This window comes from Polychytrium aggregatum (assembly GCF_025602895.1).
Source record: "Polychytrium aggregatum strain JEL109 chromosome Unknown BJ171scaffold_8, whole genome shotgun sequence".
Classification (NCBI taxonomy): Eukaryota; Fungi; Chytridiomycota; class Chytridiomycetes; order Polychytriales; genus Polychytrium; species Polychytrium aggregatum.
In genome coordinates, this window is record NW_026516210.1 from 365,248 (window position 1) to 385,196 (window position 19,949).

At 57.0% G+C, this 19,949-nt stretch overlaps 7 protein-coding genes across 7 annotated transcripts; 3 read left to right on the forward strand and 4 right to left on the reverse strand.

The window, feature by feature from the left end:
- Nucleotides 1–167: 167 nt before the first annotated feature.
- Nucleotides 168–3,673, forward strand: BJ171DRAFT_639973 (uncharacterized protein; the record flags this gene model as incomplete). The annotated part of the gene is made up of 6 exons (XM_053115755.1): nucleotides 168–1,301; nucleotides 1,483–1,527; nucleotides 1,671–1,716; nucleotides 1,901–2,157; nucleotides 2,287–3,270; nucleotides 3,395–3,673. 6 exons carry the CDS (start codon nucleotides 168–170, stop codon nucleotides 3,428–3,430), a joined length of 2,502 nt encoding a protein of 833 aa, XP_052969311.1. The 3' UTR covers nucleotides 3,431–3,673.
- Nucleotides 3,394–13,129, reverse strand: BJ171DRAFT_293500 (P-loop containing nucleoside triphosphate hydrolase protein). Its single transcript, XM_053106959.1, has 36 exons — nucleotides 12,683–13,129; nucleotides 12,463–12,515; nucleotides 12,154–12,271; nucleotides 11,575–11,937; nucleotides 11,287–11,477; nucleotides 10,984–11,101; nucleotides 10,812–10,890; nucleotides 10,530–10,609; nucleotides 10,306–10,393; nucleotides 10,139–10,164; nucleotides 10,004–10,020; nucleotides 9,884–9,902; nucleotides 9,703–9,789; nucleotides 9,389–9,484; nucleotides 9,171–9,304; nucleotides 8,916–9,007; nucleotides 8,697–8,821; nucleotides 8,336–8,535; nucleotides 8,095–8,201; nucleotides 7,942–8,013; nucleotides 7,767–7,867; nucleotides 7,639–7,657; nucleotides 7,506–7,544; nucleotides 7,220–7,327; nucleotides 6,521–7,121; nucleotides 6,389–6,433; nucleotides 6,179–6,213; nucleotides 5,932–6,090; nucleotides 5,426–5,750; nucleotides 5,200–5,232; nucleotides 5,028–5,092; nucleotides 4,745–4,896; nucleotides 4,298–4,640; nucleotides 4,049–4,165; nucleotides 3,820–3,913; nucleotides 3,394–3,673 (listed from the first exon to the last, which is right to left on the reverse strand). Exons 1-36 carry the CDS (start codon nucleotides 12,815–12,817, stop codon nucleotides 3,559–3,561), a joined length of 4,551 nt encoding a protein of 1,516 aa, XP_052969312.1. The 5' UTR covers nucleotides 12,818–13,129; the 3' UTR covers nucleotides 3,394–3,558.
- Nucleotides 13,130–13,520: 391 nt separating this feature from the next.
- On the reverse strand, nucleotides 13,521–14,898 carry BJ171DRAFT_578962 (ClpP/crotonase-like domain-containing protein; the record flags this gene model as incomplete). The annotated part of the gene is made up of 6 exons (XM_053113930.1): nucleotides 13,521–13,599; nucleotides 13,751–13,921; nucleotides 14,016–14,068; nucleotides 14,174–14,232; nucleotides 14,325–14,567; nucleotides 14,688–14,898. The coding sequence occupies 6 exons, from the start codon at nucleotides 14,896–14,898 to the stop codon at nucleotides 13,521–13,523; spliced, it is 816 nt and encodes a 271-aa protein (XP_052969313.1).
- A 308-nt stretch (nucleotides 14,899–15,206) lies between these two features.
- On the reverse strand, nucleotides 15,207–16,166 carry BJ171DRAFT_493965 (Prefoldin subunit-domain-containing protein). The gene is made up of 3 exons (XM_053109973.1): nucleotides 15,853–16,166; nucleotides 15,643–15,710; nucleotides 15,207–15,439 (listed from the first exon to the last, which is right to left on the reverse strand). Exons 1-3 carry the CDS (start codon nucleotides 16,000–16,002, stop codon nucleotides 15,247–15,249), a joined length of 411 nt encoding a protein of 136 aa, XP_052969314.1. The 5' UTR covers nucleotides 16,003–16,166; the 3' UTR covers nucleotides 15,207–15,246.
- Nucleotides 16,167–16,600: 434 nt separating this feature from the next.
- On the forward strand, nucleotides 16,601–18,199 carry BJ171DRAFT_578964 (uncharacterized protein; the record flags this gene model as incomplete). Its single annotated transcript, XM_053113931.1, has 8 exons — nucleotides 16,601–16,834; nucleotides 16,943–16,988; nucleotides 17,105–17,233; nucleotides 17,469–17,555; nucleotides 17,629–17,721; nucleotides 17,851–17,918; nucleotides 18,002–18,055; nucleotides 18,167–18,199. 8 exons carry the CDS (start codon nucleotides 16,601–16,603, stop codon nucleotides 18,197–18,199), a joined length of 744 nt encoding a protein of 247 aa, XP_052969315.1.
- Nucleotides 18,200–18,261: 62 nt separating this feature from the next.
- On the reverse strand, nucleotides 18,262–19,017 carry BJ171DRAFT_578965 (uncharacterized protein; the record flags this gene model as incomplete). Its single annotated transcript, XM_053113932.1, has 1 exon — nucleotides 18,262–19,017. One exon carries the CDS (start codon nucleotides 19,015–19,017, stop codon nucleotides 18,262–18,264), a length of 756 nt encoding a protein of 251 aa, XP_052969316.1.
- A 448-nt stretch (nucleotides 19,018–19,465) lies between these two features.
- BJ171DRAFT_412096 (bola protein) lies at nucleotides 19,466–19,844 on the forward strand (the record flags this gene model as incomplete). Its single annotated transcript, XM_053107290.1, has 2 exons — nucleotides 19,466–19,562; nucleotides 19,696–19,844. Coding segments are annotated over 2 exons (246 nt in total), but the record flags the coding sequence as incomplete, so codon positions are not given.
- Between the last annotated feature and the right edge of the window lie 105 nt (nucleotides 19,845–19,949).

Sequence of the window (19,949 nt, forward strand, 5' to 3'; positions counted from 1 at the left end):
AGCCATCCAAGGTGGCATATGGGTTGCTGGTCTCGAGGTCAACTACTTTGAGCCCTGCATCGAGTTTGCCCGATTGATAGCGTCGACGGACATTTGGTCACGGTGTTGCTCCACACATCCAACAGCACCCAACAGCACCCACCTCTCAACCTTCTCCTTCAGACCCCATGTCCAAGGTCGGTCTGGCAAAGGTCAAGTTGAAGCGGCTTTCGGAGGTCATCTTCAGCGCCTCTCTCACCGAAGACACGGCCGGCGACTCCTCGTCCAGCTCATGGGCGAGTAGCTCTGCTGGGGGCCAAGGCAGCACGCCAGGCGGAATCGAGGCCGAACAGCCCGAGCTGGCGCATTTTCGAGAGTCCAAGGAGATCTCCGTCTCCAAGGGCGACGCTGGACCAGGTGCGGCGGCAGTCCTTCCGCGGACCGTCAACAACGCAACCTATACGTACATCACCCCAGAGCCGCTGGCGAACCCTATTCTGATTGCAGTGTCCGAGTCGGCAGCGGCTCTTCTCGAGGTTGACTCACGCGATCTGTGTCGGCGAGACTCGCTCGACTCCATGTCGATGGCACGGCCGTTCACGACCGAATACAACACCCGCCCGTGGGCACATGTCTACGGCGGCCACCAATACGGCATCTATGCGGGGCAGCTCGGAGACGGCCGTGCCTGCTCGGTCGGCGACATTGTCAACTCCGAAGGCGAGACGTGGGAACTCAACATCAAGGGCATCGGCAAGACCCCCATGTCCCGCTTTGGCGACGGATATGCCACTCTCCGCAGCAGTTTGCGTGAATTCCTGGGCAGCGAGTTCATGGCCGCCCTCAGCATTCCGACGACTCGGTCTCTCTACATACTCGGGGGCACCCGCCCCGTATACAGGGAGAAGATGGAGGCCTCCGGAGTCCTCGGGCGGCTCTGTCCAACATGGGTGCGCTTCGGGAGCTTTGAGCTCTTCTGGTACCGGGCCGAGAAGGAGCGCATCCGGAATCTGGCCGACCACCTCATCAGGCACATCTTCCCGTATGTCATCCGACCCGATGAAGACAATGGGGAAGGCCCAGAGAGCTCGATCATCGACTCGAAGCAGCGGCTGAGCATCCGAACCTCAGTCCGGATGAGCACCACCAACCAGAAGCAGGCCAGCGTCACAAAATCCAAGAATCCCGCTCTGCAGAACACCGTCAAGATCGAGGTCGAGCTCAACAAGTATGCTCGATTGTTTCGCGAGATTGTGCATAGGTCTGCGATCCTCGTAGCATCATGGCAGGCCGTGGGATTCTGCCACGGAGTGATGAATACGGTGAGTTCCTGCGTTTCGGACCCAAGCGGAGTGCTGTCGGGCAGCGTTGTGTGCAGTCGAATGGTCTGTTTGGTTTCCTGGGAGGACAGCGAGTTGCTCAAGCGGCGGCTTTTGGCAGCACCAGATAGGCAGAGCCAGATACAACTGCTGAACCAGCCCTTGTGTCGCTTGTCGCTCGTAGGATAACATGTCCGTGGCTGGGTTCACGATGGACTATGGGCCGTTTGTAAGTCCTGTGTGAGAGGGTAAACCTGTCAAACAATGCAAACGTCTCCGATGGATGAATGGACATCATTCGCTAGCAAAGCGCCGGCGCACCCAAACTCGGTCCCTCGCTCACTCCGCTTTCCTCTCGACGAACGCAATCAGGGATTCATGGACAGCTACGACCCATTCTGGGTCTGCAACTCTTCCGGTGAGCGATTCATCTCGAACAATAGTCGAAGCGTATCTCTGCTACCCCTCAGAAATCGTATCTGCCGTCTATTCGCTGCACCTGTTTCGTTTTGCACCTGTTTCCCCTTTGCACCCACTCGCTCGCTGGCTTTGGCTGATCAAAACTGTCGCTGGACGGCTGGTGTTTGCTCTGCTCTGCTCAGACCGCATCGGCCGATACAGGTTCGAGCGCCAGCCTCGCATCATGCTCTGGAACCTCACCAAGCTGGGGCGTACTTTTGTGGAGCTCATCGTGAGCCGAGAAGACTATGCCGACTGGATTGAACGGCAAAGAATGCGGGGTGTCAAGAGCTATGACAGCGAATATGACTTTTGCGTCAAAGGAGAAGAAGTCGTCCGCGAGCTCCTCAGAGAGTTTGAGCCGGCGTTCTTTGAGACGTATGTGGCTCTAATGAGGAAGGTGAGTGTGCCCTCGTTTTCCGGTAGCGAGGAGCCAGGGAAGCGAGTTGCCCATGATGCGAATGTGCCGAGCGTCGATGCTGCTCTGGCTCTGGCTCTGGCTCTGGCTCACATCCTTTGTGCTCTGCAGAAGCTTGGGCTTCGGACGGCCAGGAAGGACGATATGGAAGTTCTTGTGGCGCCGCTCCTGGCCCTGCTCGCAGACACAGCATGCGACTATACCCATTTCTTTCGGGCCCTGTGCTCCTTCCGGACCAACGAGGCCGCCATGAGAACTCAAACGACATATGACCCAGAGAGCAATAACTGGAGAGTCGGAATCAAGACGCCGCCACTGCTGCTACTGATCAACTCGGCGCAAAAGCAGAGGATGGTCATGAAGACGGGCGAGCCTCGGCAGACGCCGTCAGTGCCGCAATCGGCGATGGCAGCCAGCATGAGTGGCGCCAGCCAGCCAGCGACTGCCCAGCAAACTCGGCCAGCGACCAGGATGACGGAAACAAGTGCGGCAGCATCGGAGCTTGCTCCGTTCACAAAAACCACTCCCCCAGAAGCCTTACAGCAAATCGCGGATAGTCTCGATGGGCCCGACGGTCCTGACAGCCCGCAAACCGAAGCAAATGGTGCTGCCGACCGGACCAGTCTGGATTCGAACGATGGCATCCCTTCGATCAATGAGATTGTGGATCGCTGGAAAGAATGGGCCCGCTTGTATCAGAGCCGACTCGTTGAGGAGGGCCCGGATACGGCCGGCGGGAAGAGCGTCGGGAGCATGGACATGGAGGACATCCATCGCATGAAGCGGATGCGCCAAGTCAATCCGCGCTATACCCTGCGCAACTGGATCCTCGATGAGGTTATCGAGGCATGCTGCTCAAAGCCGAACCTCCAGCCGATTTCCCCGACCAAGCGCCGCGGCGGTCGCCTTCAGACGGCTACGGCTTCGCTCGATGCGCCCCCGCCCATGACACCCAACAACGAGTTCCCTGAGCTCGAGCGCATCATGCGCGTGATGCTGCAGGATCTCTATGGCGATGTTGCCGAGTCGTCTACGGGCTGGAAGAACCCGGAAGACAAGGCCGCTGCCGACAGATGGGCTGGCGAAGTTCCATGGGTAAGAGTCCTGCTGATCATTCGACCGGCAGAGCGACGACTGCAGCAGCGGTTGTGGCCAAGGATCGGATTCCGAGCACCTCGTCCCACCGAGTCTCAGCTCACAATCATCTTTCTGATTACAGGGCAACGCCAACAGCCAAGTCGGCTGTCTCTCCTGAGATCGGCCGCAGAAATGTTGGGTCCTTTGGAAGCTGTGTATTGGTTGCTCTATCAGAGTAATCGTATCGGTGACATGGCCTAACGGCGATCGCAATGAGCTTCTGTCGAGTGGCGGTTGGAAAGCGGACTAGTGTGCTTGACCTGCTTCACGCGCAAGGCTGTAGAATACAGACTTTTTGTTCTGGAGAAGGGTCTTGGGGCTGTCGAATTCGACGATCTGGCCGCGGTCTAGAACCATGATGCTGGACAAAGACAGAGCATGGGCGAGCACCGGTGGTAAGAGATACTGCTTCGAGCACTTTGGCCAGATCACATCGCTATAGATCTGCGAAGTGCGTGCAGCCCGGTGGTCTCAGATTGGTGAACGATCGAGGCAGAGCGGACTCACCGGTCGCTGTCCATGACGGTGTTGATGCGGTGGGCAATGGTCAAGATGGTGCACTTGGAAAACTCTGCGCGAATGGTTTTCTGGATCGTGTTGTCTGTGGCCGGGGACGATGTACGAGCAAAGGGTAGAGTCCGTGGTATCATGAGAGACCAGCAAGCAGCATAAGCGTCTCAAGTAGAATGTATAGGTTCGTCGATGTGGCGCGCAGTGAAATGCCGACGGCGCCTACCTGTCTCAACGTCAATCGCAGCCGTCGCTTCATCAAGAACGAGGATGCTGCTCTTCCTCAGCAGAGCTCTGGCAAGACATATCAGCTGTCTTTGTCCGACACTAAAGTTCTCTCCGCCTGGCGCATCGGTGCGGCCCGAAGCAAGTGGCATTGCACGAATGGGACGCAAAAGGGCAAAGTAGCCTCTGGTGAGAAGCTGGCACAACGAACAACCACCATTGCCCCAGCCTGGATCCGACTTAGACCTACCAGGAAGAACTGGACTCATGAGCTTGGCTTCGAGGCTCGCGACATGACCCGAGAGGCTCGAGCTCTCGAGCGCGCGCCAGATTTGGTCGTCCGAGAACTGGCCAAAGGGATCGAGGTTGTCTCGGATGGTGCCCGAAAACAGCACAGGATCCTGGGGGATCACGGTGATTTTCGATCGCAGGTCGAAGAGGCCAATGGCAGAGATGTCAATGCCGTCAATGGCGATTGTGCCCGAGCTGGCCTCGATGATGCGGAACAGAGACAGCGTCAGCGAGCTCTTGCCGGCGCCGGTTCGTCCGACGATTCCGATTTTTTCTTTGGGACGGACGTTGAAGCTCAAGTTCTGTGCGGATGGTGAGGGTAGGAGTGAGCCGCACCGCGCATGTAATGTCAGGGTTCTGGCCAGTCGAGTTCGATGCGGCGGGGATCGGCACACGATGCGCCTACCTTGAGTACAAGATCAAGACCTGGGCGATACCGAGTGCTGTAGTTCTTGAACTCGATCGCTCCGTGGCGTGGCCAGCTGGCGGGTGGCTGGTGCTCGGGGATCTCGTAAGGCGCCTCTCGAGCAACATCAATATACTCCTTGATCCGCTCGACTGGAGTCCCGACAGGCATTGAAGGGTGGACAGTCTTCAGTTGGGCGATCCGGCAGCGCGCCGACAGCAATCCGAGGGCGGGAATAGGTGAACGAGCTGCAACGCCCGACAGCCACCTCGCTAACACTTACCAGACACGATATTGGACTCAATTTCACAGGATTGTCTGACCATCCAGTTCAGCGTTTGGGTGACACTACGGACCAGCGCGTAGGGCAACAACCGGGTCAGCATGCAGTCGACCCTGGTCGAAGCAAGGATCGCGCGGGACAGCCACAAGCTAGCTCTGATTCATCGACTTACGTCATGGCATAGGTGAGGGTAAGGCCCACAAGACTGTGGAGTGGAGAGTGGATGGGATCGCAAACGCGGTGCGCAAAGCGATGCATGTGGTTTGGTTATACGATCCGTGCGCTCGATAGCATCCTGAGAACGCGCTGCCGCCAAACGGTCCATGGTTCCAGCATTGGTGGCGCCTCAAACCGATTGCCTGGCCCGCACCACACCTAGTATCCCACTTGCGACTCACCTGGCTGAGACGGTTCCAAATACAAGCACCGACAGAACCGAGAACAGCGCGGAGCTGAATACGACCAGAGAGCCAATGCACTCGAGACGAACGGCGAGCCAGCGGTTGGAGCTGACGCTGGGATAGTATGCCCGCTGATTGAAGTCCAGGCGATCCTCGTTGGTGTGGATGAATCGCGTTTCCTGTGAGTATGCGCGGATCGAAGTCACGCCACCAAGAGTTTCTTGGAAGTGGGTGTAGATCGGAGACCGGGACGACGAGTCCAGTCGCTTGAGCTCGCGCGATGTGCTGAGGTAAAAGCGCTGAAAGTACAAGTAGAGGAAGCCTGGCACAGCCGTGTGGAGCAGTCAGTGGCGACCCAAAGGTGACTAGATTCCATTCAGACATTCAGACATTCAGACATTGACAGCCACACCAGCAAGCCGAGAGCCCCGCACACAAAGGGTTGGTAACAGCCAGCTATCGACAACCCCGGAGAATCGCCGCAGAAAGGCTGCGATGCTTACCCAGAGGGATTACAAAGGCCAGGAAGAGCGGAGAGCCGATGCTGTTGATCAAAAGGACCGAAAGCACAACAAACAGGGTTCGGAGATAGCCTTGGAAAGATCGTGGTAGCACCTCGTCGACCGTGTACTGGTCCTTGCTGAAGCGGTTGAGGATGCGTCCTGTGCAGGGCCATCGGGCCGGTCAGTGGCTGGTTTCAAGCCCCCAAAGCCAAACGTGCACCGACGGCTGCGTGGCCTTCGTGCTTACCGAGCGGCGTTGTATCAAAAAACGACTGAGGAAGACTATCCAAGATGAGAAACCAAGAGCCCACGTCAGTCGCGCGGATCAAAACAAAATCAGTGAACTAGCGCTCGCTGGTCGCTGCGTTGTGGTCGATTGGATGGCGATTAAACATGCACGCATGCAGAACGATTCCCATGCTGCTCCCGCTTGGGCGCCAGGCACGCAGATACACACGCAATCACGTTTTCGAGCATTTCCTTGTGAAGCTTGCGAGCCGAACTAGTATCAAACGAATGCGTTAGCTCTGATGCACCGGCGTTGCCCAGAGCTCCGGAGACAGGACCCGATGCCGGAGCCGCTACTTACTGGATAGCGCAGTATACCCAGACGAAAATGACCTGGCCAACGGTCGTCAGCGAGAATAGAGCGCCGAGAGCGCCGTATATGCCCAGCCGGAAGAGAAGGTCGTCGTTGCCGGACTGGCCCTCCCCTCTCTTGGCATCGTTGCTCCGGGCCCAGTCTGCAAGGAACACGTTTTGCCCAACGCTCAAGCCTTGTCCGATGATCGCAAGAACCAAGTACATGCCCAAAGTCGTCCAGGTGCAGCTCTCGGCGTAGGTTTTGTAGACTTCCCACGAGACAGAGCCCTTGGCGCTTTCCTCCTTCGAGATTAGCTGTGCATTCGCTGGACGGGCGGCCTTCTCGGCCACAACAACGGGGGCAACGGGGGCAACGGGGACCTGAGGCACAGATTCCTTCCGTGCAGCCGCAAGGGCCTCGGGCCCTTTGTTCGCTTCGAGAGTGGCTTTGGGCTCGTGCTTGGTATCCTCTCGCCGCTTGCCGTACTCCTTCATGAGATTGAACATGGCACCCTGCTTGTTCATCAGCTCGGCGTAGGTGCCCATTTCGAGAATGCGTCCCTTGGATAGCATCATCACGACATTAGCACTGGGCAAAAAGTGGATACCTGGGGCGACGAGAGGAGGGACGGATCAGTACCGCGCGAGCACAGATATATCGGAGCGCCGAGCCAGCCGCATCCAGACCCGGACGGAGAGCCCGTACCATGCGTGACAAAGAGTCGAGCCTTGTCCTTGAGGATTCCGTGTGGACCAACAACGTGGTCAAAGATATGCCGGCCCACGTGGGCATCCACAGCCGAGAGCGGATCGTCTGTTGGTGGTGAATGTATGGGTTTATCAAGCAGAGCGATGACAAAAATGCATCGACAGTGGTGCGGCGATGGATAGATGCGATGATCAGTTCGCGCACGACATGGCAAGACCAGCCAACAGACAGCCACCAACCGAAATCGAGAGCCACACGACACTGCTGCCACCCGGCGACTTACCCAGGAGATAGATATCGGCACGCGAATAGACGGCGCGGGCTGTTGAAGCCGAATGCAACGATGAAGGGCAGAAAAATGGTGAGCTTGGGATGTGGCAAGCCAGGGCGACCGAAACTGTCCGCAAACAACTTACCAAGCGAAATGCGTTGTTTCTGCAAATTTCAGGGATACATCGCACAGTTAATCAGTGATCGGGAGGGCGGCTTTATCTAATATGCAGACGAGCAGTTTGAGCCATGATAGACGGATCAGGGAACCAACCTGGCCACCGCTGAGATTGATGCCTCTCTCGCCAATCTCGGTCAGGTCTCCGGCGGTCAGAATCTCAAGATCGGGCTTCAAACCACAGGCAGCGATAACCTCTATCGGGATCGAGAGAGAGAAAGAGTCAGTACTGCAGCTCTCTACAGACAATGCGACCGACTGTGAAACTTGCCTTTGTAGAACTGGGGATTGTAAGGGTTGCCAAAGAGGATGTTGTCTCGTACGGTTGCGTTCATAATCCAAGCTGAAAGGTCGTGGATATACTCGATCAGAGTGGTCACGGCGGATCAGAATACATGGCAGCTGGACGGGAGTGGGAACTTACCGTTCTGGGGCACATATGCAACGTTGCCACGGACGCGCACAAGGCCGCTGTCCTTGTACATTTCTCCGAGAATTGCAGAGAGCAGCGAGCTCTTTCCGTCTCCCACGCTGATGGTATCGTGGGGGGGGGGCGTTTGGAATGGCATTAGTCGACGCATTACAAGTGCTAGTGACAAAGCACTGCATGTGATGGCTCCTGCAGCGCTCGCTTTGCATGTACTGGGTCGAATGGGAAAACGCACCGGCCAACGACGGCCATCAGCTGACCCTCATCAAGCGAAAAGTTGATTTCAGACAGAATGGCCTCGGTCTCGGTGGTGGAGCTGCTCTCTGGCCTGTCCCAGCGAAAGGTGCCGTTGTCGACAATGAGTCGGTTTCGGTGGTCTGGCTTTGCGGAGGCGACGGTCATAGACTCGTGCAGAACGGCCGTTTTGTCCAGCTCCTATTAATCCAATTTACGACGGATCAGTCGGGGAGACTAGCGGCGCGCAGTCTAACCGACCCCAATTCGCTCGCGCAGATTTTCAACGATCGGTATGCTCCGCACAGATTGCGACGCCTTTCCGTGCTCCGGACCGACGACGTCGTCTCAAGGCACCGTACCTCGCTTGTGAAGAAGTGATAGAGACGGTAGAACGACACTGAGGCATCGATCGTAGCACTGATCACGTTGGGGAACACGCTGAGCGGAAACTGCAGCAGATTGAACAGCGACAGAGCCACGAACACTAAAAGGAGGCACATTGCGATCAGCGATTGCTTGAATGTGTAATCAACAGACGATCCAGAGCGAAAGACGGACCGACAGACATACTACCGCACCTTTTTCAGAAGTCAAAGTTTGTCCAGACACGATCGTGTACATCCAGAAACTCGTCAGCGACACCAAAAAAGGTGTACACGACCAGGTGAAGCTGATCCACAATGAAGGTGACCGAGGGACAAGACCATCATCAGTGCCAGAAGCAAACGGAGATGAGCGCATTCAGCCGGATTGTGTCGTATCATGAGAACGGCTAACAGACGCCGGATCGACATGCGGCACCACAGGGCTAGAGTCTACAGAGCTAAACCCACCTCTGTGCCGACGACAGGTAGCCCATCTTTCGGAGTGTCAGCAACTCGCGCTCGCGGACTTCGTAGATCTTTTTGAGGAACGATTTCTCCCAGGCATAGAGTTTGATGACTTTGATGCCGTTCAAAAGCTCGTCCTGTCAAATGGCAGCGGGGCAGTCAGAGCAACTGTGCCAAAGCAGCATCGCATCGAATTGAGGCCGCGTCCGTCTGCGCCTTACCATCATCTTGGTGCGACTGTCCTTGTTCTTCATCTGAACCTTATTCAGTGCGCGGCTCTTGCTGGCAAGGTAGGCGTTGATGGGAATCATGATGAGCTGCATGATGGCACGTGCATAGGATAGCAGCATGTCCGAGAGGCGGAGAAAATGCGGCAGTTATGGGTGAGTGGTATGCCAGCTGAAGGAACACGAGATACAGGCAGGCGGCGACAAAGGCATCTTGCCATGGTGAGTCATGGCGCATTTCTGTTAGCAACCACGCTTCCTGCGGGAGACAGGTATCTGATCGTCAAGTGCGTATCGCAAGATCATACCATGATCGATACACCGACAAAGATGGAGGGACCGAGGGTGTCGTAGAGGAAATAAAGTGCCAGCGAGATCTGAAAAGGACCGGACCACTGCCAACGAGGGATGGCATCAGTATCGGCGCACGTGCGACATCTGGGACACGCACTGGTCGAACGAAAGCGTAAACATGGACAATGGGCGTACCAGGATGTGCAGATACTGGCTGTTGTTTTCGTGCCATGCGAATGCGGACAAGTTGGCTGTTAGGTAATGTGATGCATTTATCGACAGGGAGCTCCCAAGGCAAGCCGCTTCGTGACTTACCAATTATCCATGAGACGCTGACGGAAACACGGAGCATTAGCAGATGAGCCATGATCATGCCCAATATGGTCCTGCTGGATTCAAGGAAGGCGGCGAGTCGGGCTGTATAAACTCAAGCCAGGCGATGGCACTTACCGAGCTGTCCACGGCCATAAGATTGACTGAACCAAGTACCATCATTGATTTAGTGGCCAGCGATTGCACCAACGATAAACCAGGCTGCGCCGTTCCCAGCACCATGTACAACTCCGATCCAGCAACCGGCCAAAGGAAGCCAGGGTTTGCGCCACCGCGGAACATACCGATTTCACCAACAGTGGAACCTTGGCGGCTCTTGTTGGAGAGCCTCAGGGCCTTCTGATAGACAGCAGTGACCAGGGCTGCTCTCAGCTAGAAAGCAAGTAGTTGTGCTTTGTTAGCATGGCTCCACAACACCACCAACGAGGACATTCTCTGACACGGGAATCGCTGCCCGGAAGTATCTGACGGTCAGTTGGTCAACAGCCGAGATTCCTGGTTCGCTTACCCTCATGCCCGTCATAAGGCAAATGTGAAAGTATTGATGCAGCACAGCCGTTTGAATCAGGGCGCCACCAAAGATAAGCACTGGGACACACCCGCATCGGAAAGAGCGTGAGCGACCGATATCAGACTTGCGGAATGACCGAGCTATTCAACCGGACCACCGCGGTGCTCGACGACGGATGCGAGGATGCTAGAGCCACTGATACGCTGCGACAGTGGCGGTGGGAGATGGCGGAGCCAGGAGCGACAAATCAACGATGCAAGCTATGATTTATCTACGTACATGCAATCGAAACGCCGCGATACAGAGGTTGGGGCGGGCTCGCTTCGGATGGGTGGTCCCAGCTGCCGGCGAATTGAAGCTGCGAATGTCGTCGAGGGTAAGCCATGAGGCAACACGGACTCTCCGCTTGCACAACCGGGAGACTGCGACAGGCACAAAGACATGCACTCACAATCATTTTGAGGAACTGAGGCTGGACAAACTGCAGGATATCGAAAATGAATTTGAACAACGCAGCCGAGGCAAAGGTTGGGCCGTAGACTCGCAGCAGGACTCGCAGCAGCGATGGGCTGAAATGGAGTGTCGACTCGTTAGCCCAGATCCGATCGAAAGGTCACCTAGGGAATTCACTTTGACAAGGTGCACAGACAAGCCCGCACAGTGGTCGTTGGGGAGGGCCCCTTCGACGACTGCGGCCGACACAAGCTCCGGAACACCACTGCCGATGGATTCTCGGCGCTGGTGTGCAACTTACCCTTTTCGCTCCATCTCCGAGGACCAGGCGTGCTGGAAGGCATCGGAGTTGGTGCGAGAGCTGTCGATCTGACGCAGGTTCCAGAGATCATCCATGTCGAGGTCCTTTCGATATCCAAGCTTCATCAAGGCGTCCATCCAGTGAAACGAGATACGGCTGAAGATGCTGGCATGCTCTTCCGGCGAAACGTTCTATGGACACAAGCATGTGGATGGCACAACGATGAAAATAAGCATGCAGATCGCAAGCACAGGACGGCGCATCGAGTTGCGTGGACAAGAATCTCACCGGATCATCGTCGAGAGAGACGTAGTAGTTTTCCGGCTTGGGTACGTTCTCCAGGATAAACATGGACACAGCCAGAAACAGCTTGAATGTTGCCGAGTACACGACAACCGGATCCTCACCGATCAGGACATCCGTTCGGATTTTGAGTGACAGAGCTACCGCGAGCATCATCCAGAAGAGAAGCAGGACCGTGGACGAGATGCGCGCCTTGAAGTATTCGACCTCGTGCAGACCAAGGGCAAACCCATAGGCAACGACAGCGAGCGAGGCGGCGAGGATCCGAGTGCCGTCTTGCGATGCACCGCTCACAAACACAAAGGCAAAGTCGAAAATCGAGATCAACAGAGCCAGGAAGCCAAGCAGCTATCAAGGTAGGCGAGGCACAGCGAAAGTCAGTGAGCATCCAAAGACCGGACGAATGCAGCAGTATCGGCAGCCGCCACAACGGAGCCCAACCCGAATCTCATCGGGATACTGCGAGCGTCTCCAAGGCAAACTCGGCGACGAAGGCGCCTTGCGCACAGTATCGACAGCTCCGCCCGAAGCGCTCGGTCAGAGGCGGGTCCGGCGGATACCAACCATCTTGGACTGGTAAATCCTTCCGCGCGGAACAGACGGAGAAGGGGTGCTCAGGAGACCAACAAGCCTCGGAATTCCAAAGGCAAGCAGGAATAGGTTGGGAATAGTCAACAGAACCCTGTATGCACACAACCAGGGCATCGAGACAGTGAACCGGGTGAGACGGAGTCGATACGACCGGTGCCTCTGGCACCGCAAGCGATATTGAAGGGGACATGTGCGCCATACGCAACGGCATATGCATCATCTGCTACGTGGACCATCCGCATATGTTCATATCGCAGATGCCGGATTGCATCGACGACTCACGCGTTCTCGAAGCATGGTGTAAAGTCCAGAAGACGGCTCTCGCTCCACGGACCCTGATGGCGAAGACGGTTTGGAAGAGCGAGGAGCCATAGCAACGGTCAGCAATGGCCACACAAGACCCAATGCGCCCCGATGAACAGACCAGCGTGTGTGGCGGTTATGGATTCGGGCGGTGGTAGCGCCGTCGGCTGCTTGGACCGAGCCTGCAGCAGCCACATACCCATCCCTCGGGGCTTGCGCAGAGACCCTCCAGGACCGCGTGGGCCGACGGAAGAACCGAAGCGAACGTGAGCTCGGAGGGCGGGTAGAGCGTCGAGGGGAAGATGGGGACATCATCGTAGGCACCCGACGACATGTTGGGCAATCAGTAGAGGCAGCAGGGCCAGAGGGCCAGGCGATTCAGGTCCAGAAGGCGATCCCGGGCAGCTGGCTGGCTGAGGATAAAGGATCTCCAGAACGAAGCGAAGAGGTGAAGCGAGGCCCGACGTTGCTGTCGCTGGAACCGGGGACGGGCGGGCGGGTGCAAACAGCGATGCAAGACTTGTAATCGCGCAGCAAGAGGCCAGACGGCGGCAAGATGAGAGAGCAAGACGAGCGACGGACGAGCGGCTCGATGGGGCGACGGCGACGATGCGATCGGTGGGCGTGGGGGTGGCAAGAAGCCGATCAGACCGCGAGCTGGCCGACAAACTGCGGTGGCCGGCGGACTGGGCTCACACGGCATTTCAAATCTCCCTGATCGCAGCCGCGGGGATCTGCGGCTGGTCTTTGACGAGTAACGTCCTCCCTCGGCGTCTGGATCCGTGCTGCTCCAGGGCAGTTTCTACCAGAGACTGCTCGCAAGGGGCAAGCGGCGCCGTGAGAATAAGCGCCTGCTGGTATGGACAGCCGCACTCGGCATAAGCATGGAGTTCAATGCCGCCAGTGCGACGTCAGTGTATTTGGACCATCGTGCTTGGTGCTCCTGATGTTGAGCTGCGTGAGAGATCGGCTTGCCTCCGAGAGCGCCTCCCAAACGCTGGGCAAGTGTGCCAAGGCCCGGGGGCCATCTGCATCTCTCACAACTTGGACTTCTTGGCCCCCATCTTGGCTTGGAGCATGCGCTTGAAGCTCTCAGCAGGGGCACCAGACGCGAAGCTAGAGAGTTATGGAGCATGACCAGATCATGCAGAGAATGTACACATGGATGGAGGCGTGAGAACGGTGCGGGTATGTGTTTACCGACGGCAAACACAAACGCAATCGCCGTTTGCGACAACCGCACCCAACGGCAGTTGCCCGGTCTCACCATTTGGACACCTCGTCCCACTCCTGCGCATTGGCGAGGTTTGCGTGGTTGCGGATATACGTGCGCGTGAGCTCCTTAGTCTTGAGGAGCGTCGGCAGATTGGAAACAGCAAGATTGGTCTTGAGGAGCTTCTCGACCTCGGCGTGGAACGAAGCCTCGGGAAAGACACGGCTGCAAGCAACCCAGGAGGCAGTCAGTCTGGGGCAGCAGAGAGCCAGCACAATGGTTCGCCGAGCGATTCTCCCGTGGTGATGTAGCTACTCACTTCACAAAGCCGAAGCGTTCGAGTTCGTGGGCCGAGTACTTGCGGCCAAACATCTGCAATCCAACCCCACAGTTAGCGCCGAGCTAAGCAGATGCTCGCAAGACCATGGCCGATCGGAGTTGAGGCAGAGGAGCAATCACAGACTGGCACTCGCTTACCAGGGCCTCCATGGCAGGACCAAAGCCCATGCGACTGAGGAATCCAAAGGAGGAGCCGCCTGCCAGGGACGGATCGCGCTGTCAGAAAGGGCGATTGTCCGGCCGTTGGCCCTGTCGCATGCATCCTCACAACCAAGGAAAAGCAACGTACCTTCAGCGCAGATCCCGATCGTGGCAAACGGCGTGTACAAATAGGCCGAGTCCGAGGCATAGATTAGATCGGCGTGCGAGATGAGGGCAGCAGGAATGCCAACCACGGGCCCGTTGAGGGCGATGACCAGGACCTTGGGATGGTTGATAAACGACTGGGTCACCGCGACGGTCAGGCCGCCCAGGTGCTTGCGAAAGGTCTCGAGGACCTCGATCGGATCGGCAGAGACAGGGCTGTAGGCGTCTGGGAGAGAGCAGCGCATTCCATCGTCAATTGCCGGCCAAGTGGTTCTCGGAATGCCAGGCGCATATTGGCACTGGTTGACACGATTGTGATAGGGGCCGGGCGACCCGTGAGGTTTACCGTTAAAGTCGGCGCCAGAGCTGAAGAACTTGCCCTCGCCAGTAACAACAGTCACGAAGACGTCGTCCCGTCTGGCGACGGTCTGCATCGCAGCCTGGAGGTCCTGGTACGTCTTGGCACGGAACGAGTTGTAAGAGTCTGGCCGGCAGAACGTGATTCTGGCCAGAGGCGGAGTGATCTCGAGCTTCACGTCGGTGAGTCCCTGGGCCATGCTGGTTCTGGAAGCGGCTGAGATGGAAGGCGGTGGGCTGGGGTGCTGGGAGGATGCTGGACGACGCTCGGCGAGGGAAAGGCGCTGCTCATATAGCGGGCCAGCTTGCATGTGATGGCCGATCCCGCCTATTTTCAGCCGGATTCCCTCATGGACAGCCGCGCGGCGCTGCTGCCGTGCCCAGCACAGATCCTGGAACGACACCCGCCCCAAGGTGTCTGCATCGGACGAGCGAGTGGGTGTGCCCCGCTCGCCGGGCATCTATGGCATCACCGGGTGGCATCACTGGGTGGCATCGTCATGGCCAATTGCGCGAGGGTAACGACGGAGGCTTTATTTCTTGCAGAGCTAGCGTTCGAGGTTGATCGATTTGCCAAACTTGGCGTACAGCAGGGCCTTCAGATCCGTCATCTTGGACTCTATTCCTTCCAGCTCGTCCCGGATCGCCTTCAGATCTGTCTCGAGCTCGGCGCCTTGGCTCTCGATTCTCTCCTGGGCTTCGTCGAGCCGGATCGAGAAGAAAGAGTCGCCGATTCTGAACCTAGCGCGGCCGGGGCGTTGGCATTCGCAGCAAGGTATGGTATGTTGATGTATATCGAGCGGAGCGAGGATGTCAGCGCCAATGGATCGAAGTTTGCGGCTGCTGTCGAAGGTCTCCATCACCGGGGCACGCCAGCGATCATCGCTTTGGAGGCGGCAATGGTACCGCCAATGCCGAGACGGGGCTTGCGCCAGGTAACTCACTTGACCAGCTCGTCTTCGTCGGCAAGCTCCAGCTCGCTGGCTAGATCCTCGAGGTACTCCTTCTCCTTCTGTGCCGGCCATCCATTTGCAAAGAACGATCAGCATGTTTCGCAGATTGTCTGCCCGTCGATCGCAGAGGCAACAGCTGCAACACACCCGCCACGGATCACCATCATAGTGCCGCTGGCAGAAGAAAGCGAGTCGGGGCACCTTCTTTTCCTCGTAATTCTCCTCAAGGTCCTGGAGCCGAGAGTTCAGCTTGCTGAAGGTGTTGATCTTCTCCTGATCCTCCCAAGTGACCTCGACATCGGTCTCCTCACTCTCATTAAGCTGTGGCAGGGAATACCATGTTAGCCACATGTGCTTCCGATCTGCACCGAGCCGCCTGGGCTGTCGGCCGCACTGACCATCTTCATGTTGGCAGTCGGCTCGTTGGAGGGGTGGGTCGGGGACGATGTTTTGCTCGATGCTCGTTCAGACGAGGGTTGTGTTGTGATCCGAGAGCACATCCTCTTTCTCGCCGAGAAGCTGGGGCTCGTGCGCAGCAAATACTTTCCTTTCTGGGCGAACCAGCCACCAGGTAGCCACCGACTGGCTGGCTCGCTCTCTTCTCGCCGAGCGAGAGCGGGGTGCTCTCGGCGAGAGCATCGGCACACGTGACGAAATCCGTGCTGGCTTTGTGGATGGCGGCTTGCGCGTTTCTCCTGGGCTCAGATCCAGATGCCGATCCAGCAGGTGAGCCCACACGGCCGTGTCCACGGCTGCTCCGATCGAATCGATGTGAAATGGACGGCAGTGGCGACGGGGAGGCATGCGGATGTGGCCCACTGAATCGATCGGCATCGGCATCGACATCGCCATCGACATCGACATCGACAGAGCCCGCTCAGGATTGCAACTGAAACCACCCAGTCGCAGGGCATTTGTTTCCTCCGGCAGCAAGCATAACCACAGAGGCATGACAAAGATCCCGCTGGCTGTCGTGACTGGGGCCTCGAGGGGCATCGGCCTGGAGATTGCCCGACGTTTTCTGGAGAACAATGTTGCCACTGTGATGATATCAAGAAATCCGGCTCGGCTCGAAGCCTCGAGGCACGGTTTGCTTGAGAGCACTCCCGGTCTCTCGGCGAGCAGCCTCTTTGCGCTCAAATGCAACGTTGCTGACCAGACCAGCGTCGACGAGGTTTGGGAGGTGGGTTTCCTGCAATAATCAGCGACCGGCTCCCAGATACTACCCGTCCCGGCTTCCGTGAGCCGGCTTTCATCGACGACAGCTCACTCCCTTTGTCTGGATCGATAGGAGATCAACTCGCTTGGACATGTCCACTATTTGGTCAACGCCGCAGGTTGGCCATTCTGCTGCGAGTGATCTGCATGTTGCCCTATTGGTTGTGCGGCCAATATCTGTTGTGCTGCCCATCCGTATCATTCGGTCTTTGCCTAACCTTCCATTGACGCTCAGGAATCGCTGTTGACGGCCTGCTCGTCCAAGCCAAACGAAACGACATCGAGGCTGTTCTGAACACCAATCTCTTTGGAACAATATCTATGTGCAAGGCGGCCTCCAAGGTCATGTTGCGGAATCGAAAAGGTAGTGATCGTTGGCGCGGAGCTATGTGTCAGCTGATTCCAAGATATTCCGAGCTCGAGGCGATGTGTATTCAGTGGAAATGTGTTGCACCATACGATTAGAGAACGCTGGACTCGATTCAAAAGCTTCGGCTCCACAGCCGCCTGCGAGTCGGGATGGTGGCCCGCCGCACTGGATATCCGGAAACAACAGTGGGATGGCCAGGATTGCAATTGACACGCTGTCGCCGTCACAGGATCCATCGTCAACATATCCTCGGTCGTTGGCGTTTCTGGGAACGAGGGCCAGTCTATCTACGCAGCTTCCAAGGCTGGTGTCATCGGTAGGCATTTCAGTCGCCCACCGACGCTGAAGCGATGAGGAAATGGCGCTGCTAACGATCCGCTGGCGTTCAGGTTTCTCAAAGTCACTTGCCAAAGAGCTTGCGAGCCGCGGTGTCCGGGTCAACTCGGTCTCTCCAGGCTTCATTGAGACAGACATGACTGCCCGTAAGCTTCATTCCATTCTTTGGGGAGCCTCTAGAGCAACTGATGCCGATCGTCCGCCTTCTAGAGTGAGGATGCCACAAGACATTTGGTTGCGTCTATTGCAAGGACTGACATTATCAGCTGTCGCAGACCTATCCGACGCCAAGAGAGCTCACTATATCTCACGAATTCCTCTGGGCAAGTTCGGACACCCCCAGGTTGGTGTATATTTGCAGCCCAGGGACTACTAACGCACAAGCCTCGACAGCTAATTGGGCCTGGCCTGGCTTTGTTTACACAGGACGTCGCAGAGGGAGTGATGTATCTTTTGGATGCGCCCTATGTTACCGGTCAGGTACGTTGCAATGCGTTGAAGCGCAGCCGCTCTTCCGGGCTGGTCGCATCTTTGCCAATGCTGAGACTATATTGGTCAATCGGTCTGAATAATCACCTAAATCGTCCTTAGAACCTCGTCATCGATGGAGGGCTGCTGGCATAGCGGCTCTGGCTCGCTGCCGTCTCTTAGAACTGAAACTGAAACACGAATGCGACTGCCGTGGTTTATGGCCACTCCAAGTTGTCAAGGTCGCTATATTCATGATGCGACATCGACTGAGGCTCCTGTGCGGAAAGTTGGAGGTGGCCGCCCGTCTGCTCAGCGAAATTTCTGATGTTCGTGCTGTCGTGGTGCGTTGGAGGCAGTTGGTAGGTATCGCTGCCGTTGCATTCGGGAGTTTGACGAATTTCGACTTGGCGTTCGGGCGCCGTGGGATGCGAGGCCCGCGAGTGCGACCCGATTCTGAAATCAGCCGATTCTTTGGACAATCTGAGGCTCTGCGAGACCGCCGCATACTGGGCTGACCCTGGCGCGAGCAGACTCTTGCGCCATTCCGCTCGGAGCAAGTGCATGCTGGTCTGGGTTTTTTTGCGGCGCAGCTTCTTGCGGAAGTCGAGTGTGAGGGCTCTGAGGCGGGCTGAGCTGGGATATGGAGAGGATGCGTCGTGCTCATCCTCGACCGGAGGCTGCGTGCCGGATTGGCCCAAGTCATTCGGGCGACGGAGCGAGTCAAGCTTTTTGAGCAGCGCTGGCATTGCATCTGAAATGGACATGGGTCGCGGCGCATGGTTGTCGTTGTCGTTGTCGTTGTCGTTGTCGTTGTCGTTGTCGTTGTCGTTGTCGTTGTCGTTGTCGTTGTCGTTGTCGTTGTCGTTGTCGTTGTCGTTGTCGTTGTCGTTGTCGTTGTCGTTGTCGTTGTCGTTGTCGTTGTCGTTGTCGTTGTCGTTGTCGTTGTCGTTGTCGTTGTCTGGGTGGCTCATTTGCTCAGCAGTTGTATGGGAACGAGTGCGCTGTTGCAATCCCCTGCTATTTAATGACAACAGTGCGGCGGAGGGCTTGCACTGATTCCTCTGCCCTTCAGTCCTTTCGGTGCCCCTTGCAGCACCAGTTGCTCATGTCCTTCACAGCGCCTTCAGGATCACGTGCCCGTTATCTGGCCAGTGTAAAGCCAGCCACACACTGGTCATCAGCCGACCACACACCGGCCAGCCACACACTGGTCCTCGGCCGACCACACACTCTGAAACGAGCTTTTGGCCTGTCGAGCGAGTCAGAGCCGATCTCAAATCTCGCCCGCTGAGATCAGACACCACCATGCTCAGACTTTTGCAAAACCTGCGTCTGCAATCCACCATCGGAGGTGCTCTGCGGAACGGCCCTTCCCGACTCGGCCGATCCAGCTTCAGCTCAGCGTCGGCGGCGCCACTGCCCCCGCATCCCGACTACAACTCGGGCGAAAGGCTCTTGCACGAAAAGCTGGCTGTCCAACTGAACCCGACTAAGCTGCGAGTCGACGATATCTCGGGTACGGAGCTGCAGTCGATGGGCTGGATGATTCGCCCCGCCCAGTTGTGGATGCTCGCTCGTGCTGGCCAGGAAGCCTGCGATCAAGCATGGAGCAATCCTAATTCCTGCCTCGTCCCCCATCCTGTCCGCAGGCGGATGCGGCTCTATGTATGCGGTTGAGGTTGAGTCGTCGGCATTCAAGGGTCTGACCGTCGTCAAACAGCATCGTTTGGTCACCGAGATCCTCAAGGACGACATCAAGGGTATGCACGGCATTCGCATCAAGACCGCTGCCGCCTAAAGAGCCGCGATTGTAGTCGGTCATGGCTCACCCCACACCGACATCCCCTCGCGCGGTCCGAGGCCGTTCAAGTCTCTGTCTGGTTTTATTGCTCACGGTATAGGA

What these genes read in the sequence shown, in the direction of transcription:
- BJ171DRAFT_293500 (XM_053106959.1), bottom strand. Translation starts at nt 12,817, where the DNA reads ATGTCGTCGGGTGCCTACGATGATGTCCCCATCTTCCCCTCGACGCTC. An exon ending in TCGCGGCGTTTCGATTGCAT is followed by an intron (nt 10,610 to 10,811) that starts GTACGTAGATAA and finishes GGTGTGTCCCAG; the next exon opens with TGCTTATCTTTGGTGGCGCC. An exon ending in TGCCGATATCTATCTCCTGG is followed by an intron (nt 7,328 to 7,505) that starts GTAAGTCGCCGG and finishes CACCACCAACAG; the next exon opens with ACGATCCGCTCTCGGCTGTG.
- BJ171DRAFT_493965 (XM_053109973.1), bottom strand. Translation starts at nt 16,002, where the DNA reads ATGTGGCTAACATGGTATTCCCTGCCACAGCTTAATGAGAGTGAGGAG. An exon ending in AGAATTACGAGGAAAAGAAG is followed by an intron (nt 15,711 to 15,852) that starts GTGCCCCGACTC and finishes TGGCCGGCACAG; the next exon opens with AAGGAGAAGGAGTACCTCGA. An exon ending in GACGAAGACGAGCTGGTCAA is followed by an intron (nt 15,440 to 15,642) that starts GTGAGTTACCTG and finishes CGGCCGCGCTAG; the next exon opens with GTTCAGAATCGGCGACTCTT.